General features: G+C 54.8%; 5 protein-coding genes across 5 annotated transcripts; 2 read left to right on the top strand and 3 right to left on the bottom strand.

Annotated features, from left to right (window-relative positions):
* Positions 1-2,632: 2,632 nt before the first annotated feature.
* On the bottom strand, positions 2,633-3,256 carry CCMA1212_000062 (uncharacterized protein; the record flags this gene model as incomplete). Its single annotated transcript, XM_073697547.1, has 1 exon — positions 2,633-3,256. One exon carries the CDS (start codon positions 3,254-3,256, stop codon positions 2,633-2,635), a length of 624 nt encoding a protein of 207 aa, XP_073563786.1.
* Positions 3,257-4,237: 981 nt separating this feature from the next.
* CCMA1212_000061 (RNA exonuclease 3) lies at positions 4,238-5,615 on the top strand (the record flags this gene model as incomplete). The annotated part of the gene is made up of 3 exons (XM_073697546.1): positions 4,238-4,484; positions 4,546-4,724; positions 4,833-5,615. The coding sequence occupies 3 exons, from the start codon at positions 4,238-4,240 to the stop codon at positions 5,613-5,615; spliced, it is 1,209 nt and encodes a 402-aa protein (XP_073563789.1).
* Positions 5,616-6,251: 636 nt separating this feature from the next.
* On the bottom strand, positions 6,252-8,065 carry CCMA1212_000060 (uncharacterized protein; the record flags this gene model as incomplete). Its single annotated transcript, XM_073697545.1, has 2 exons — positions 6,252-7,792; positions 8,044-8,065. The coding sequence occupies 2 exons, from the start codon at positions 8,063-8,065 to the stop codon at positions 6,252-6,254; spliced, it is 1,563 nt and encodes a 520-aa protein (XP_073563788.1).
* Positions 8,066-10,962: 2,897 nt separating this feature from the next.
* CCMA1212_000059 (uncharacterized protein) lies at positions 10,963-13,080 on the top strand (the record flags this gene model as incomplete). Its single annotated transcript, XM_073697544.1, has 1 exon — positions 10,963-13,080. The coding sequence occupies one exon, from the start codon at positions 10,963-10,965 to the stop codon at positions 13,078-13,080; it is 2,118 nt and encodes a 705-aa protein (XP_073563071.1).
* Positions 13,081-15,125: 2,045 nt separating this feature from the next.
* CCMA1212_000058 (uncharacterized protein) lies at positions 15,126-16,325 on the bottom strand (the record flags this gene model as incomplete). Its single annotated transcript, XM_073697543.1, has 2 exons — positions 15,126-16,088; positions 16,254-16,325. The coding sequence occupies 2 exons, from the start codon at positions 16,323-16,325 to the stop codon at positions 15,126-15,128; spliced, it is 1,035 nt and encodes a 344-aa protein (XP_073563072.1).
* Between the last annotated feature and the right edge of the window lie 1,774 nt (positions 16,326-18,099).

Here is an 18,099-nt window from a genome sequence, read left to right as displayed (position 1 = left end):
CGCCTGGGCTGGTACCTGTACCTAGCTGCAGCCTACGGGGCGCTACAGCAAGTACCGTCCAGGTGCCTCGGGGGGGCGCTAGGTATGTACCTGTAGCTCGCTGCACCTCAACCGCTAGCAGCTCCGAACTAGCGAGCAACTACTTTGGCAAGTACGACGACGGTGGCGGGTGTGACATGATGGATCCGTTGACGCAAAGCCCGTCGAGATTCGAGATGGCAGAAGCGAAAGCCTCCTCCGACGGGCTGCCAGGGTTCCAGCCGGTCCAGGGTCCTAGAAGCCAAGCCTAGCGGATGGCGATGGGGTTGCAGCAGCCCAGGTGCTCGGGCTGTATCTGGGCCTGAGGCTCCCGACGCAGATTGCTGGAGTCACATGTACTACGGAGAATGGGCATGTAAGGTATTCATGCTATGTACTTAGGTATTCAACTTGTAATGGCGGTGCCGAGTTGCTATTGGGTGCCTGGTGATGGCATCAAAGTTTGATCTCGCTTACATGTGCAGGTGACGAGTACTCAGTTATGAGTAGAACATGTTGCAGGGCGCAATACCTAAGCTTTGGTTGGTGATGTCAAAGGTCGAGGGAACTTTGGCTGCCCCGATACAAGTATCTTGTGCAAGGCACTACACTTCGTCTCATTCCCCTTCTTTGACCGATGCAATGATGCATTGAGCACGAGAAAAGAAGAGAAACAAAAGCTCGGGCCATCTGTATCCGTCACGCTTGGCGGCCAACATCCGCGGCTTCGGGCCACATGGCGTTGTGCGTGGAGATGGAGAGAGGTGATGCATCATGGGCGGCAGTGCCTCGCCGAACGGAGACCCCGATGCGGGCCATCATGGCAGTGCACGCAGTCTAGTATCGTCTTGTTCGGCATCTGGATAATAACGAACCAAGCCAAAACGTAAACGCGGGAAACAAACACTAACTGGTATGCAGACGACTTAGTAGCAGATTGCTTTAATTTTCCTGATGCTGTCATTGAACTTCTTCTCCATCGGTCACGGCGAAAGAAGCACTTTTTTGAAGTCCGATGATACCTTACCTGGCAGAACACCAAAACCAACGTCATCTCGAGAGCTGAATGTCAAACCCCAAAGTCAAATCAATCAGGACTAATTAACACCATTTCTTCCATCGCATCTACCTTCTACACCTCGTGGCGCGCGGCAATGAACCCCAAAACCCAGACCCCAACCAACCATTCTTCCCCCCCTTCGGACTTATCCGCTGCCGCTGCCGCGACTCTGTTCCCTGATGCCATCGCCAAGCTAAACAGAATGCAAGCCCTGCAGCAAGGCTCATCTCCATCCACTCACTCACTCACTCACTCACTCACTCACCACCTTACGCGCCGATGCAAGCCAGCAAAGCACAGCATCTGTAATCAAACAAGTAGCTAAAAATCTCTGCGTTTTCACCGGGTCGGCCAATCACAGTCTCGGCGAGTGCCTCCTGTCTGGTATGAATGCATCTCGGCCGCTGCAAGGAGCAAGACCATGAATCCCTTTCGGCTACCCTTCAGCTCGTCGTTGAACCACCTGGACCGAGCACAACGTCAAGGGCTTTGCCCAGATAGAGCTGATGTCCGTCATTCGCCTCGTCCAATCACAATCTCGAAACGCCCTTGTTCCATCTGAAAGAAGCTCAGGCCAACCCACACAAGGGCAAAGGGTGGATGTCTATGTGCGCTGTCTCGGCCTTTTTGCCCTTTGTCCAAGCTCATTGCCCGTACAAGCACTGCGTGCCGACCCTACGCATACAAGATTCGATTGTTGCACCGGGACTTGCCGCCTCTACCGTGTCTTGGAGGTCGCCCATCATGTTCGACGGAGAAACTCTGACGGCTGCGATTCAGCTGGAGATGGTCTAATGGCGCGCCTCCCACGGCGCAGGCCGATCGTCCGCAGCCCGTTTCCGGGCAAGGCTCGCCGTCTTGACGTCTTCCCTACCTCGGCTCCGAAAGACGGGGGCGGAGGGAGGAGAGACAAGCAAGAAGCAGACAGAGCTGAGGCTTTGCCTGGGGTTGAGATCCAGGGCTGTCTGACGGAGATGATTCGCATGTCATGTGAGGTTAAAATTTCATATTGCCGTGTATATGTACGGCTTATACCGAGCTTCATCTTTGTGGATTCGCATATGGCCCGCGCAGATTCCTCTGAAGATCTCCGCTTAGGCCAATGACGACAATTCTGTTCTTCTCGGGTGGCATCCGGAGAGTGTGAGGCAACCCAGGGAATCGAAGCAACGTTCCCCTTGCAACTGAGGTCATACATATGTCCTCTTCATCGTAACATAAGGCAACCCAGTCAAGCTCATCAGCATCCCCACATCTATTGTCGTCTCAAGCTGAAGAGACGGGTCAAAGTGCCTGACTGACTCGTGGAGCATATCGTCAATCCCACAATGGCGTCTCAACTCGTTCCATAACTTTATATCTGGTGGTGGTAACATGATTCAGTGCTAATGCTCTCCTCTCCTTGTCCATCTGCCCGACCCAAGCCAATCCTGCATCTCACGAGCAACATAGACCAACAGCAAATACGGTATATCGTCGCATACAAGCAGCGAGAGCAGAGATGGGGCATTGGCCTCCAATTCGGTAAGCATCTTCTTCCCACAACTTGAAGCATCACCCCAGCTTCTTCTCAAACACTCTATACACCACAGGTCCACTCAACAACGGCGCCAGGGCAGGATATTCCTCCGCAAAGTCGGCCAGCCTCGTCTCTCGAAAGCCCCGTCGCTTGTACCACGCCTGCATCCTCGTCTTGAGCGGATGGTCGTAGCTCGTCGGCACCAGAATGTCCAGCCCCAGCGTGGTGCAGCCCAGTGCTCGGCAGTGGTCCTCGACAAACTGGAATATCTCGCGGCCGAGCCCGAGTCCCTGGTACGCCTCGTCCAGGGCGAGCATGCTCAGGGTGCACAGCGAGTCCGAGATTCGCTTGACACATACGCATCCCACCAGCTGGCCTTTTCGATCGGGTTCCTTTTCTGATGCCAAAGCGGGCGAGGCGAGATAGGCGAGGGCGAGTTGGCCTTTGCGAACGAAGTCTGCTACCTCGGCGTCAGAGGTGCGCACGTAGCCACTGTTCCAGATGCCGGCTTCTCCTTCAATGAAGACGCGATTCACGAGCTTGGTGATGGCAGAAATCTCAGAGGCATTGTCGGCTGCTGCCGCTGGAGGGAACTCGATCAAGAGGCGAGGCGTGCCCGAGGGGGTCTCCCCGTCGTTGACGAGGGCTGTAGGGCTCATGGCGAAAGTTGTTGGCGCTTTGGAGGTTCTGGATCCGACCCCCGGCCCTTATGAACCCTCTCTGCCCCTCTGCCTCTCTCCCTGCGCCTCTCCCGTGCAGCTTCGAGACGCATCAACTCCGCTTTGATACTACTAATACTGGGCTCCGTAGCGTTGCACGACGCTGCTGGTCTTAGGGCGCCACAGGCCCTGGCTAGGGTCGAGCGGCGGGCGGCAACTAGAGACAGCCCCGGGCCAGAAAATGGCCGTCCTGGACTATACTATGTGATCCAACGGAGAATCCATCGTGGTAAGCAACCTGTTGGCGTTGCATGTAATAGAGACCAGCATTGAAAACGGGCATTGATGCTGTATCGTGTGTCGAGGCTTGCCATCCTCGTGGAGGTCTATGTATATGGCCGGTGGCACAGAACACGTACAACCAATGCTCGCCTTTTCTCGACTAACCCAACGATTATTACGAATATGCAGTAATGAAGGGAAAAGAGGGAGGAATCAATTCATCTTGCTCCAAGTGAAGCACGCATGTACTAGTCAACCTATGGCCGTTTTGGGTACCTAACATCTATCGAAGCATCCCGTCGTCAGTCTAGCCATTTGTTTTTGCATTGGCCGCCTCGTGGCATTTTGTAGCTAATTAGCAGTCCCTCCTCTGCTTGTTGCTGCCAACGTGCTCTCAGTGATGCCTGACTCATATCGGCAACCTGAACCTGATCGTGCCTGCTGTACATGTACTGAGGCATCTTCTAATCGATTGCTGCCAGTCACGGGCAGCGCTTCACCTTCACTTCGACCCCAATCTGCCTCCTCCCTTCTTCCCACTCTCTTCTCCCAACGTCGTGCTCCAAGTTCCTGCCCTAGATTTCCTCAACCGCCAACCCCTCCTTCATCAACTCTCTTCTTTCCTCTTCCGTTTGTCTTTCTACTTTTGCGAGACCTGTATCCATCCTCTTCGGCCTCTTCCCCTCGCCTTCACCCACCATGGCGTTCGAGGCTTCTCAGGCACCAGCCCCCCCAGTGGCTATTCCCATAACCTTTGCCATGCCCCCACGCGACAAGCAGCCCGAGCCAGTCCAGCCAGAGGCAATCCAGAGCTCTGAGGAATACATTCAGCACCTTCGGAGTCTCGTTCACTTCCGCGCCGACCTGCAGAAATCCGGCTACGTGGTGCATCAGCTTTCACAGGATGACCTGAACCGCAAGCGGAGGTGTGGTCGTTGTGGACGCCGTTAGTATTCCCCTCCCCCAGCGAGCTATCGGGCAGACTGATGCTGACGGCACGCCTCGAGATCTCCCCTACAGGATGAAGAGGCTCATGTGGCTGCAAAAGACGCCTGTTCGGGGCCAGAATGAGGATAAGGACGGTCCCGGCGAACCGATCGACAACTCTGTCGAGGGAGGCACGTCGAAAAAGGATAAGGAGCCGGCATTACAATGCAGGCATCATCCAGGAAAAGTCATACGAAAGGTCCGTCTTTCTTTGTCTCTTATCTACTCACGCACTCTCTTAATTTTCTTTCCCTGTTCCCGGTCCTTCACCCAATCAAGATGACAAAGCTCACATGCAACGCGCTAGAAATGGACCTGCTGCGATGGTGTGCCTGGTTCGCCTCCATGTCGGGCATTCCCAGAACATAAGCCCAAGATCTATGCCGCTGGAGAGCTGGAAAGGGAATGGAGATTTTATCCCACGCCCTTTGACTGCACCGGTGGCTCGCCAGCAGTCGCTGTGGTCATTGACTGCGAGATGGGCACAGCTATAACGGGCGAGTCTGAACTGATCCGCGTTTCCGCCGTCGATTACTTCTCAGGCAAGGTCCTGCTCGATAAGCTTGTGTATCCTGACGTTAAGATGCTTCACTACAACACAAGGTACTCGGGGGTCACTAGGCAGGATATGGAAGACGCACGACGTACGCAGACCTGCCTATTCGGACGTGCCAGCGCGAGGCGAGCCCTCTGGGAGTTCATCGACCCCGACACCATCGTCATCGGACACGGCGCGAACTCTGATTTCACCTGTTTGCGCTGGATTCACCCGGCGATCATCGACACCCACATGATCGAGAAAGCAAACAGGCCTCCAGAGGAGACCAAGCAGACGGCGCAAGGGCAGGAGACGCAGGTCGGCAACCTACAGCTCCAGAATGAGAGAGCAAACACTCAACAAGGGCCCGACGAGAATGCCCCAGCAGTGCCGAGGCAGAAGGGGGGTCTGTCACTCAAAGCACTGGCGAAAGAGAGGCTTGGGCGAGAGATCCAGATGAAGGGCCAAGGACATGACAGCGTGGAGGATTCAGTCGCAACACGGGACGTTCTGCACTGGAACGTCTGTCAGATGCTCCAGCGTCTAGCCTAATACTTGGTAGTTTATCACGAAGACACGAGGAACGCAGCGATGTCGCTCGGCCATTTGGCCGAGACATGGATAGGGCCTAGAATTATAGCATGCCTAGCACCACTACCTGCTTCGAATATTACTTGCTATTCGTCTGTTCAGACCATTTACAGGCCTTACACCGTATAGTGGTCAACTGTAACCTTGTAGGCAGTCCCGTACACTCGGTTACGACGGATATTTTTCCATGGCAACAAACGTGGCATTTTACACATATATACGGTATACAGGCTGCTCTTCAAATTGCCCATGATCAACTTGGGCTCGAAGAAAATAGTCACTAGCCTCACCAGAAGTCGAAGCCTACTCCGTACAACCATCACCATCACCATCACTCTCATAATGACTTTCATGACAAACATCACACGCCCTCACTCTCGACTTCTCACAATCCACAACAGCACACGTCCCAGTATATTCTCTCCAACCCTAGCTCACGTCTACATGAAAGCCGCTGCATCTAGAAAGTATCCTAGAACTTCGCTTCGCGAGTAAAACAGCCCAAATGGTTCGGTTTATGTGCCTTCTTTCTTGGCAAATGTTTCCCACCACATCATACCCGACACTCTCCTTTCTTTTATCAATTGCTGGAAACGCTCACTTCTCGGCCATCTCAACGTCCTCTTCTCCTGCCGGCTGTTTCCTCATCTGATATTCCATCACGGCCCATAGCGTCTTCATGGCTTCAAGCCGTTGCTCGGCATTGAAGAAGTCGAACCATCGACTTCGCCATCCTTGCACCCTTCCCCAGCTGCGTCGTGTCACGTCCGGCTCGGGAGAGCCCGCGAGCACCTCCAACAGTCGATCGGGCACTCGCACCCGGAGGATGGACACATGGTGGAAGACAGAACTGATCACGAAGATGTCATCGTAATCGGCGCCCTTCTGCCTGCCGATGGCTTCGTAACGAGCCTTCTTGTCCCATGTATAGGCCGGCGGCCGGACCATACGATAAGCGTCGTATGCGGACATGTTCTTGCGGGCCTTCTTCGCAGCAGGCCGAGCCGCTTTTTCTGAGTCGGCAGGCGCAGCATCTTTGTCCCCGGAGGACGTGTCCATGTCGACTTCTCGCCCAATAGGCCCTCCCGGGCCGCCGCCCCATCTCGGTTTGGTAGTCCACCACTGGTTCTCGCCAAATCGCGTCTCCGTCTTTCCTTCGCGAGCCCTATGTTGGGCTGTGATGAGCGCTGCTACCACTTCTCGAGCTAGGTCGAGGGATTGTGCAGTCTCGATATCAGGTGTGGTAAAGTCTGTGATTGGGCGCACACTCACCGCCCCAACCGGGCCATACACTAGGCCGCTACGTGCTGCCTCCCGTGTCATTGGACTTTGAAAGATGAACTGACAGTTGGAGGGGCTGTATGACTTGCGCGGACTAGGATGGCCCTCTGGGGAGCTCAGATGCAGTCTTGGTTCAAATCGAGACATTGATACGTTACAGCCAAAGTCATACGCGACGAGCTTTATGAAGGCCGTCATGAGATTTTGGCGATACTCCGGAGGCATCGAACTCCCATCCGACGTCCGTGTGGCTTGGGGTGGTGGTGATTCCTTAGCAGTGGCGGCATCTCCATTCTCTGTCGGTGCCAATTCGGGAGATGGAGGGAGGGAGGGAGGTCGGGTCGGGTCTTCCCAGTACGTGGTAAAGAACTCGAGGCAGCGGAAGAACTCATAGGCGTTGCCGAGGCGAGGCTGTTGCGTCCCCTTGGGTGGCGCTAGGCGACGGACGGTACGGAACGCTTCCTCGTTATCGTGAGAGAGCTCCCTACGGCGCTCTATGTAGACCAGACACCCAGGATGCTCCTTGCCGCTAGGCAGAGATCGACGCTCTGCTTGCTTCAGTTCTCGAGCCTCCTCGAGCGTGAGCTTGTCCCACCTTTCAAAATCAGGGAGAACGGTTGGATCGGGGATCAAGTCGCCGACTTCGACGTCCAGTCTCAAGTCAAATCCGATGGCAGAAAGCCCAATGGCTCCCGCGGTAGCAGAAGTTCGTCCCGTGCATTTGAGCAGATTAGATAGGGCGTTCTCTGGGTCAACTGGTAGATCATCTTGGACGAAAGGCTGGTATCGAGGAAGAGAAATAGTCGTTGGAGGCGGGATGTCCTCGGGGGCTACCTTGACCTTGGGCGGCAGGTTTGCTAGTCGCCGTTTAGAAAAGTTGAAGAGTGCGGGATGCTTCAATCCTAAAACAGGGGCTTGAACGAGTGAAGGCACACAAGTCATGAAAACAGGGGTGTTGCAAGTCGAGTCTGGCGTGAATGGGGCAAGGAAAGCTGAGACGAAAAGAGGGACAAGAAGTTGGTCGCGTGCCAGGTTGCGGACGGAAAGGCAGCGCGAGATGGGATGTGCGGGGTGTGGGGAGATCAACAGAGATACGGAGGAGACATACCCAAGCCAAAGGATCCGAACATGATTGACTGCCCGTGATGGACACACGATTGAGCGCGGAATGAGTGATGGATTGATAGACAGCTAGTGGATAAGGCCAGCTCCAGCCGACGCCGCGATCGTAGCCCAGGTTCGTCTCCAAGAGGGAGGGAGAGGGGCAGAGGATCAGGCCGTCGCCTCCACGGGCTGGGCTAGACGGGCGGATCTGGAGGCAAAGACGGGTGCCGACCGCTTCGGCAACGATTGCGAGCAACGACGTGGCCGAGTGATGGGGTCTCGGAGATGCCAGGCGCGGGTGCGGATACGAGAGCGGGCCAGGCCAAAGGACAAGCGTCTCCGATTCACGATCGTTGACGGGGGGGGAGACGCGGTTCGGCGAGCGGACTCGGGTATGGCCTCTTTGCGCGAGTGCTAGAAGATGACAGCAGAAGCTGGCAGTGCCCGAGCCGATGCGGAGGCGGAGGCGGAGAGCAGGATTCGTGGGAGAGACGACGCAATCTGCTGTGAGTGGCTTCGCTTGGAGCCAGCTGGCGGGTCAACCAAACTGCCGGCCGCCGTGCTCCGCGCTCGTACGTCTGCTTCGTACTCGGTACCTGTCCCGCGGACTGGAGTGGTGAGTGCAGTAGGCTGTCGAGCTGCATGAATGGCCAAGAAGCCCAATCCCGAACGGGGGCAGACAGCTGCTGAGGTGGTCCAGGGGCATGGCGCAAGAAGAGGCAGCTCTTTAGTGCGTGACTGTGGCTGCTGTCCAAGGTGGATGGCATGTGCATGGTGGTGTCTCAGCGGCTAGCAGCGTCCCCACCCCCGGTAGGTAGTAAGGATCATTGAAGGTTGGTGATCACACACCTATCGTCACTCTCCGGCAGTTGGAAGGCTCACCGATATCGCGTCTGTCTGCAGCTGTAAGATGCAAAAGGAGGAGTTGAGGTGGTTCAGAGTGGAGTTACTAAGCTCTTCGTCTTCCTTGGGTACCCTAGGTATGAAATACTAGGTAGGAAAGAGATGTCTCTGACGTGCCTGCCCCAAGTCTCCGGTTACCCAACGAAACGCATCTCTTCGGCTGGCACCGATCACATCGTTCCTGCCGTGTGTCAAAAAGCAAGTAATGATGAGAGACTTAGTCATAGCCATGAGATTATCTAAGAGCAGAGCCAGAAAGCCAATGGAACACTTACGAACCTGAAGTCAATACCTTACCTGCGTGAATAGGTAATTCCTGACCAAAGATTCTGATGAGAGGACGGACGACAGGAGACCTTTGCTTTCCCTCACCACCATCGTCGAGAACTTTCATCTTCCTTGAAGAGCCGCCATGTAACTTACACGTCGCCAAGGCACATGAATGCTCCAAGATCCCCGATCCTTCAGCATTCAATCTCCGTCTTCCGTCTTGTCCAACGAGTTTAGGGGGGATCCGGCGTGCATTGACCCATGCTTGACAATCCCGCATGGCCAATATTCGGAGCATCTCCAGAAACGGAACTTGCAGCTCAGTCGTCTCTCTGACATGCTTCGTGAAGCTGATACTAAAACCTTACTGACAGTTGCAGACTCCGGCGTTGCCAGACGTATGAATATCCGCCGAATATCGCGCTCCCGAATCCAAGGCGCGTACTTCGTGCATGAATGGAATAGTAGGTATGACGAACGAAGCACGCAGCACAAGCACTGCAGCACGATGCACGATGCACGATGCACCAGTGCGAACTATCCCACAAGGCATTGACTGGCGCTCAAAGACTCGGAACATGGGCTTGTGCCAATCAAGCACCATGCCTGTCATTCTTGTCTCCCTTTAGACCTTTTAGCGCTGATCAGGTCGTCGAACTGGCGCCTAATCGGGGAGGTATACACTCCATATGGAACGATGCTGTGTAGATGCGTGGTTTCATGGTCTACTCCATCACTCTCGCGAAGCCTGACGGCTATGCTCGATGACCTCAGGTGAAAGGATGCTGGCATTTACAAAAAGGACCTACCAGCTGTATGTGTGTTACCTTTGGTCGCACTTTGTCGTCTTGGCCGCTCTCGTATCCTCCCACATGAGCCAATAGCACCGCGCTGACAACCGTTTCTGTACCACACTGACGACTTACACACGGACAGCAACGACCAAGCGCAGCTCTGGCCACAGACTCATGTGGCCCTCGACAGCACCCAAAGCGCTGCCCAACGATCACATGGGGACAGCTTCCTCTCGCTCTTGCCACCTCTTCTGCCCACTGGTAACGTTTCCCTGCCTTTGCCACTGCGATTAAAGTCTTTTCTCAACTCAATAGTAACCATAGGCTATCCAACCGCTCCCCTTTTGTCGGCAGGCTAGTTCGGAAACGGACTCCATTCCCCCATCTCGCATGTCATGATGCTTCAGAAGTGTCGCAGAACTGGGGGTCTCAGCCCCTGATACGGAGCGCCGCCTACCATATGCAAGATCGCATCGGCGCAACCCTCGCATATCACACAGCGCGATGCAATGTGTTTCGTTGCCTTGCAGGAGCTAGACGGCTCCTGTTTCTGTAGCCCCTACGGCTGCCAATTTTAGGTGGTACCGCCGAGAGGACGTTGGAGGTGCGCCAGGGAAGACGCATGATGCTTTGGACTTTTCTCTCGCGCATGCCGGATGTCGCATTTTCAGTCTTCTTTAATCTATTTTCTCATCTGTCACTGAACCAGGCACCTTTTTTTTATTTTCCGTCACTCTCTGCAATCTACTTCCATTCGTCTTCCTTTCTCTTATGGCTGGCTAGTTGTGTTCTACCCTTGTAGACATACAAGGCTTCCTTGTTCTTCTTCGCTTCGTGGAGGATATTCGTCCCTTAGCACCAACTTTTCATACATGACATTCCTTTAACCTCTTGTTTCTCTTTTCTTCTTCCTTCCTTTCTCATCGCGGCTGGTCCCGCAGGTCGACTGAACCGTCATGTCAAGCCCTCCGAGCGGTGCCTCTCCGACATCCTTCGATACTCAGTTGCCTGGGTCAACTGCCTTTCTCAATGCCAGCTCTCCTGCCAATGGAGGCCCAGTCATCTCTCCACGGCCTTCATCCACTGTCATATCCAGCGTCCCAGCTCTGGCTCATCTAACCTCGAGCGAAGATGCCCTAGATCTGGCCCCCAAGACAACACATGGCCCGCCCACACAAACCCCCAGCACCACGAGGTCGGGCTTTTCTGTGGAGGAAACCGTTGGCAGTTCTTCAACCACAGTCGCTCAAGATAGAAGTTCGACAGCGACTGACGGGCCTGCGCTACCTACAGCAACCACTGACAGCAATCAAGCTGATTCATCCTCACCAGCGCAAGCGCCGTCCTCAGCAGAAGAGTCCTCTCCTCAAATCGTCACATTGACCACAGTTTCGACCAGTCAGACGTCCACGGCCACGCCGTCCAACCAAACACCGTCTTCTGCCACGATACCATCGCAAAGCTCGGCCGCCGGGACGGAAATCGCACAGGACATTTCTTCAGCACCAGCAAAACCGACGTCAGCCACCCCGTCTCAAGCTACAGCAGCAGCAGCCCAGCCTACCGACGACTCGACTCAAGAGCCACAGGTTTTCAGCGCAGAATCTGTCGACCCCCCAGCCGAACCTTCAGCTCTGTCCTCTAATCCAGCAGCTTCCTCAGCTGAAGCGCCTTTCTCTGCTGCGGCAACTTCCTCTGCCATAGTGACTTTGCCGTCAGCGTCAACAGGGGCAAAAGCCAACTCATCGGCTCAGGAGCGACCACCAGTCACTCCCACGGGGGCAGTCAATCAGGGCGTATCTGCATCCGTTGCGTCTAGTGCGTCGTTCACCTCCATCTCAGCTACGTCTTCGATTTCCATCCTAACATCAACCCCTATTCCAACCTCTGCACCAGGTTCTGCGGCTCTTCTTGCAGCCCCTTCTACGACCATCTCCACGCCTGTGCCTTTTACAAGTGTGCCGCTCAGCGACTCTATACTAAGCGGCACATCTCTTGATACAGCGACGGATGCGACTTCTACCACAACGGGTTTTGCTGGAGGCATTGCAGCCTTCCCCACAGCCCTCAGCACTTTACCTGGTGATGTGTCGGGAAGCAGCCCGTCAGCAGGTAGCCAGCCTACTGGACAACCTATAGAAGACCCGGTTGGCTCAAGATCGAAGCCATCAACAGGCACCATTGTCGGTGGCACGGTAGGCGGGATTGCCGCGGCTGCAGTTATTCTCATCCTACTTTGGCTGTGGAAGAGAAGAGCTGCGAATAGCAGGCAGGCATCGAGCAAGGAGGGTGGGTTTACCGAAAAGGGCTCTTCCAAGTCAATGGCACAAAGGTTGGGAATATCGCCCGCATTGAATGCGTTCAGGCAGCATCTTGGCGAGAAACTTGGATCCCGCAACGTCAACATGGACAGAGGAAACTCTCAATTTCTTGAAGCGGCCATCGCTGAACCGAGCAATGCCGCACTGCCACCAGACCCGTTGTGCCAGCATCCCGTCACACCGGGAAACGGGCCAAGAGAGTTCCGAAGGGGGCAAGGCATAAGTCTCGAACCCGGCAAGCTGAACCCGTTCTCGGATGCCAATTCTCTGATGTCGGGCACGGTGCCGCGGCGTTCCAGCTCCTCATTGTTGAATCCATTCAGCGATGACAACATGGTCTTGCCTCCCCCTGTTTCTGCATCAACTCGCCGGTCCAGGGGCCGATCCTTGGGCGGGCTTGGAAACTTCCAGGTCTCGAGAAGTCCTCCCCGGCCGAACTCTGTGCACCGAGAGTCTGTACGTGACCTTGAATCCACAGATCAGGACCGCGAGTCGTTCCTCGAGCGGCGTGACAAGTTTCGGTCCGATCCCTTTGATTTGGAGCTACAGACCAACCAACTTTTCCCGCCAGGGACTGCCATTTCTACGAGGGCCAGTTCCGTGTACAGCGGCCAAATGCAGCAGAATTCTCACGACAGCTATACGTCACGGTATGTGAGCGGTTCCAGTCTGGGCGATTGGGGTGGCAGCAAGGAAGAACCTGCTGCATCCGAAGGCCTGGTCGAGAGGGTTGATAGCCCTACTATTGCATAGATTGGAAAATCATGGCAGCACAGCCTGGGGCAATATCATGACAAGGGCAAGGAGAGCTTGAGTCTCTCTTGGCGGTGATGTGTTTGTCATTTGCCGGCAGGTTACGGTGAAGGATGGACACTCTGAGGTGTTGGCGCCGTATCAAAAGTTTCCAGAGTCTGGTATGAGTATATGACGGCATATAGCAGATAATACCCGCGGCGGATGACATGGTACCTTTTTCAATCCAACAACTGGTTCTACCTACAGCCTCAATTATCATTGATATACCAGTTTCCCTTGTCTATTGAAGCCTCATCAAAGAAGACCGCCGTTCGTTTCAAACAATTGGGGGGGAGAGGAGATGGAGAAAGTGCGTGCAGCACCCCCTGTGCGTCATTCTGCGTTCCAAAATGTCCAATGCCGACGAGAAGATGCTTCAAAGAGAGCAACTTCAGCTGCAGGTGCAATTCAAAAGTGTATCGATACGTAATCTGCGGAAACTGCCGTTTCTGTCTCCAAGTTCCCATTTGATCGGTTGTCCAATATGTGTTGGGTTGTGGAAGAGGGTTCGTGCCAACTTGCGCTTTCGCGTACCTGTAGGGTAAGTTGTGAGGGGAGGGGCGCGGTGTAGGAGGATAAGCGGCGTTCCCAGGATGTTGTGGACTTTGACATCCAACCCAACAGTTGGAATATAAAACTCAACTTGTCCTCCCTCAAACAAGAGAAGTACTTTACATGAAGAATGAACCGACGTCTCATCTCTATCAAACATGTATTCACACACCCCGCCTCAACCCATCTCTTTGAATACTCTACCCTGCGAAGTAGCCAACACTAGCAGTCCATTTCTCCTTACAAGGTAGCTAGTAGCTCGCTCCCCAAGCAAGTCGCATGTGAGAGAGAGGTTGCAAGTCCTCCCCCTCACCACCACACCAACCTCTCCCACCAGAACCTCTCCCACACCACCAACAACGTTGACACACACACACACACACACACACACACAAACACAAACAACTAGTCCTTCGCACCAAAACGCCACATTACCTCACCGTCATCCAATCAAGGATCCGGATCCAGCGACGGAATTACCCTTTCGTGCAACGCGATTCTCGACGCGGGGCTGAGCGAGACAAGACCGAAATAGAGTCGCGTTTTGTTAACGACTTGCCCTCGTACGTACCAAAGCTGAGCAGGACGCGTGATTAAAGTCGGCTTGAAGTACCGCAAAGGACCCAAGAGCGCGGTTCTTTGCGTGGGCGCGAAAACATCAAGAAAGCCACCAGACGCCAAATCACCACCATCTCACTAACACACGTCAACAGTAAACACCAACAAAAGTCAAAAGGCAGAAAAACACGGAGAGAATCACTATCATTGACGCGCCTAACTACGTACTAGTATCACATTCATTCTTTTTTTTCTTTTTGTTTCCTTGGCGATCCCAAGAAGAGGCCTGCCTGGCTCGTACACCAGGGGCGTAATCATCCAACCATCCCGTTCATACCGGCGTCGGCCAAGATCCCGCTGCTGTACGCAGTACACCGCCATAGAGGGGGGGATAAATGGCAAAAATAAACAAACAGACATAACAAATCCTTCACGGAAAAGCCGCAACTCAACTCCTCTTCCCCCCTCATGACCGTTCCGCATTGCCAATATCATACGTCTCCAAACGGCCAGATTTCGTGCCCAGCCCTTCTTCTAACCCTTGCTCGATGGATGTTGCAACCAGAGCGGGCCATCTAATCAGAAACGAAAAAAAAAAAAAAAAAAGCAAACGCCAAAGGCCAGACATCCAAAACAAGGGATTAGCTCCTGACGTGGCCATCAAACAAAGCGGGTAGAGGAAGATAAGATGCATACAACAGGGGGAAAGGGGGGGGAAAAATGTAATAGAAAAAACAGGATATAGGTTGTGATTATGACTAAAAGCAATAGGTGCCGTGTGCAGTACGGCATACGGTGTCGTGGTATCATGTACAAGAAGCAAACAGGTAGGGACAGTGAGGCATTGCGGGATGCCGGTCACAGATTAGGAGGCAAATGCTTCGTTGGGGTCATTAATGTCGAGGCTCATCAAACGTAAGGCGCTTCCTGGCCACGCTGCGCGGAGTGCGAGCGCCTGTGAGGGGATTGGGTGTCTTCCAGACTTTCTGAGCCGGGCTGGGCGTGATGTTGACAAAGTCGGCAAAGTCGAAGCCCTGTCCGGGGGTGTTGGGGAACGGATTGCCTCCGCCGGGTGTGGTCATCATGGCCGAGGGCAGATCCAGCTTGCTGTTCTTGGGCGGCGGCGTCGACGGGCGCTCCATCCGAGCCCTGTTTGTCTTGACCGCTGGCGAGGGCGACGCCGCCAGGTACAGCAGCAGATCAGCTCCCTCCTGGCCCGCCTCGGCACCGTCCGCCCTCTTCCTCAGAGACCGCGACTGCATTGGCGGCGTGCGAGGCGGAGACGACCGGACGTTGGCGGCAAACGAGTGCGCTGGTAGGAGATCGTCATCCTCCTCGTCCGGAGCGGTGAAGTTTGGGAGAGCGCTCAGCTCATTGGTCATCCGCCGCTGCTGGAAGAAGGAGACGTCCGGCCCGGCCGAAGTAGTGAAGTGCTGCTGCCGGCGAGGCTTCATGGGGGACGAGTGTGTGAGCTGGTGCCCTTCCTTCCACAGGGTGTGACCGCCAAAGGACTTGTGCGGTGTCGGGGAGCCGCGGAAGCGCTTGGTCGGACTCGAGGCGGTGTTGTCAAACGAGGCAAAGTAGGTGCGTTTGCGATGCCCGGAGCTGCCATTGCTCGAGCCGACTGCATCGGAGAACAAGGGCGCCTTGAGAGGAGAGCTCATCAGCGTCTTGGTCGGGTACGGCAGGTCGGATGCACTTGACGAAGAATCGGACAGGACATCGCCCTCGTAGAGACGCTTGCGTCGAATCTCCTCCTCCACCTTGGGTTCTATGATGTCGAGCGTCAGGTCTTCCCAGCCATGCTTGGTCTTGAACTGCGCGAGTGCGAGGCGGTTCTGGAGTCGGCGGGCAATCTGTGTCGAGGTTCGTCTGTTAGTGAAAGTGGCCGACTCGGAAGCGGGAAAAAAAAAGAAAAGAAAAGAGAAGGTAGAAAAAAAAAAAAGTAGCCATTGATGCCGCAATAGAGAATCGGATGGAACATCGATGACTGGAGAGAGGGGGAGAGAGGCATGGCATACCTTGCTGACTTCTGCACGCTTCAAGACGCAGTCGGCGACATCCTGCGGCTGCTTCTTCAAAGGCGAGGCCATCGTTATCAACCAAAAAGCTGCGAGAACGCCCCTAGCATCTGCAGCCGTAAGGAGGCCCGGACGAGGTCTGCTGCGTCTGCGAAGCCTCTCCCAAAACGAAGGACAGGCCGACAGGCTTAATCTGCTGCTCAAGCTGCTTCTTTTGCCTCTGTTTTTCAACGGGGGAAGCAGGAGTTGGGCGGAGGTGCAGGGCGGCGAACGAGGTGATGAGGGAGGGCAAAGTGTGTGTGCGTGAAAGACGGAAAGACTGGAAGGTGGAGTGCGAAAAAGGACCTGGACCCGACCAGATGGCGCGGCTCTGCTCTGCTCTGGCTGGCTGGCTGTGGCTGCGGGCTGCGGGCTGCAGGCTGTAGGCAGGAGGAGGGAGAGCTGGAGAGGCTTGTACGTAGCAGCTGCAGCAGCGCCAATAGCGGGCTGGGGCTTGTTCGCGCCGGGGCCAACCAGTGGGCGAGCGAGCCGGTACAGGCGGCCGGGGCTCCTGGAAGGGCGCTGGGAGGCTGCTAGGCCGCTGTGGGCAACCGGCCGGTAGGTGCTAAAGGGCTCGAGCTGGCACTAACGGGGCCGCTGTTTGTGTGTTGGGCTCAACTGGATTCGGGCGCTGGCTGAGATGGGGGTGACTGCTGGGTTCTTTTGGTTGGCTGCCTGTCTGTTACGCACGGGCAAAGGATCAGGTTTGATGGTTTGGTATTACTGCTAGCAGGCAGATTGGCGTTGTTAACGAAGGATTGGGGGCCTGGTTGCTGCTGGAAAGGTCAAGTCCATGTTCATGCCTGATGTCGTCTGAGGACTCTGAGAGTTACCTGGTAGCGGTAACTTCCTGGACCAATACCTTGAAGCACCTCTTCACTGGAACACCGTTGCTGACCTGCTCTGCAGCACTTGAATCGATTAATCTTGCTCTGAGACATCCAACACTCGGCTCGGCGGGTCTGCCACAGAGATGCTGCCGTTGCTGCAGTTTCGAGACATGTGGGCTCTTCTCCCTCTTCCCTGTCCCTGCTCTGTCTCAACCTCTACGACACGGCGTACTCGCCATCAGTGACCATACAGAGTTGCGCATACGCAGTCCAAGGAAGTATTCTGCACCTGATATTCATCAATGCAATTGGTATCCCTTCCTTGGCATCGCAGATCAATCAACCAAATTACTCGCATTCCTCCACAAGAGCGGTTCGATGTGCACTGGGCAATGAATGGACATGGCCATGAGCCGAGTGAGTGCTGACACGCCCTCGGGTGGCCCAATGGCCCCTGCAGCTGGCGTCATGCAACAACTCGGCTGTTTGCTCTTTTTGCAGCATTGGCGGGCCAGCAAGAAAGAAACAAAGAGATGTCGACCGCTTCACCGGGACATGTTTGTCCCCATTTTGATACCAACGGTCTCTGCCAAGTCAACTCACTGGGACATCTCAGCATGAGCGGACTTGACGACCGCCAAAGAAGAGCTTACGGAGCAGACTTGATGTGATGCACCTGCACGAGGAAAGAAAAGCGAGAGAAACGGAAAAAATGTATGTAGAGTTCGGTTAGAGGGAAGGTCGCACAAGCGGCTGTCGATGTCGGGAAAAGGAGATGATACTCGTACAACTTTTTCCCATCGATTGCCGTGCAGGTTGCACGTAGTCACGGGCGACGCCCCTCTTGGATCCTCAGTGGACAAGTTGCACGACTAGCAGAGCGGCTGTTCCTGGCAGGGATTTGCGCATCATGGGATTTCCGAAGCGGTTTGCTGCTTCCATCGAGGGGTTGAAGCGTCATTGGACGATGATTCTGG

This window comes from Trichoderma ghanense, assembly GCF_004382785.1.
Source record: "Trichoderma ghanense strain CCMA-1212 chromosome Unknown scaffold_0, whole genome shotgun sequence".
NCBI classification, from domain to species: Eukaryota; Fungi; Ascomycota; class Sordariomycetes; order Hypocreales; family Hypocreaceae; genus Trichoderma; species Trichoderma ghanense.
The sequence above is the reverse complement of the archived record's forward strand: the minus strand, read 5'-3'. Positions and strand labels throughout refer to the sequence as shown.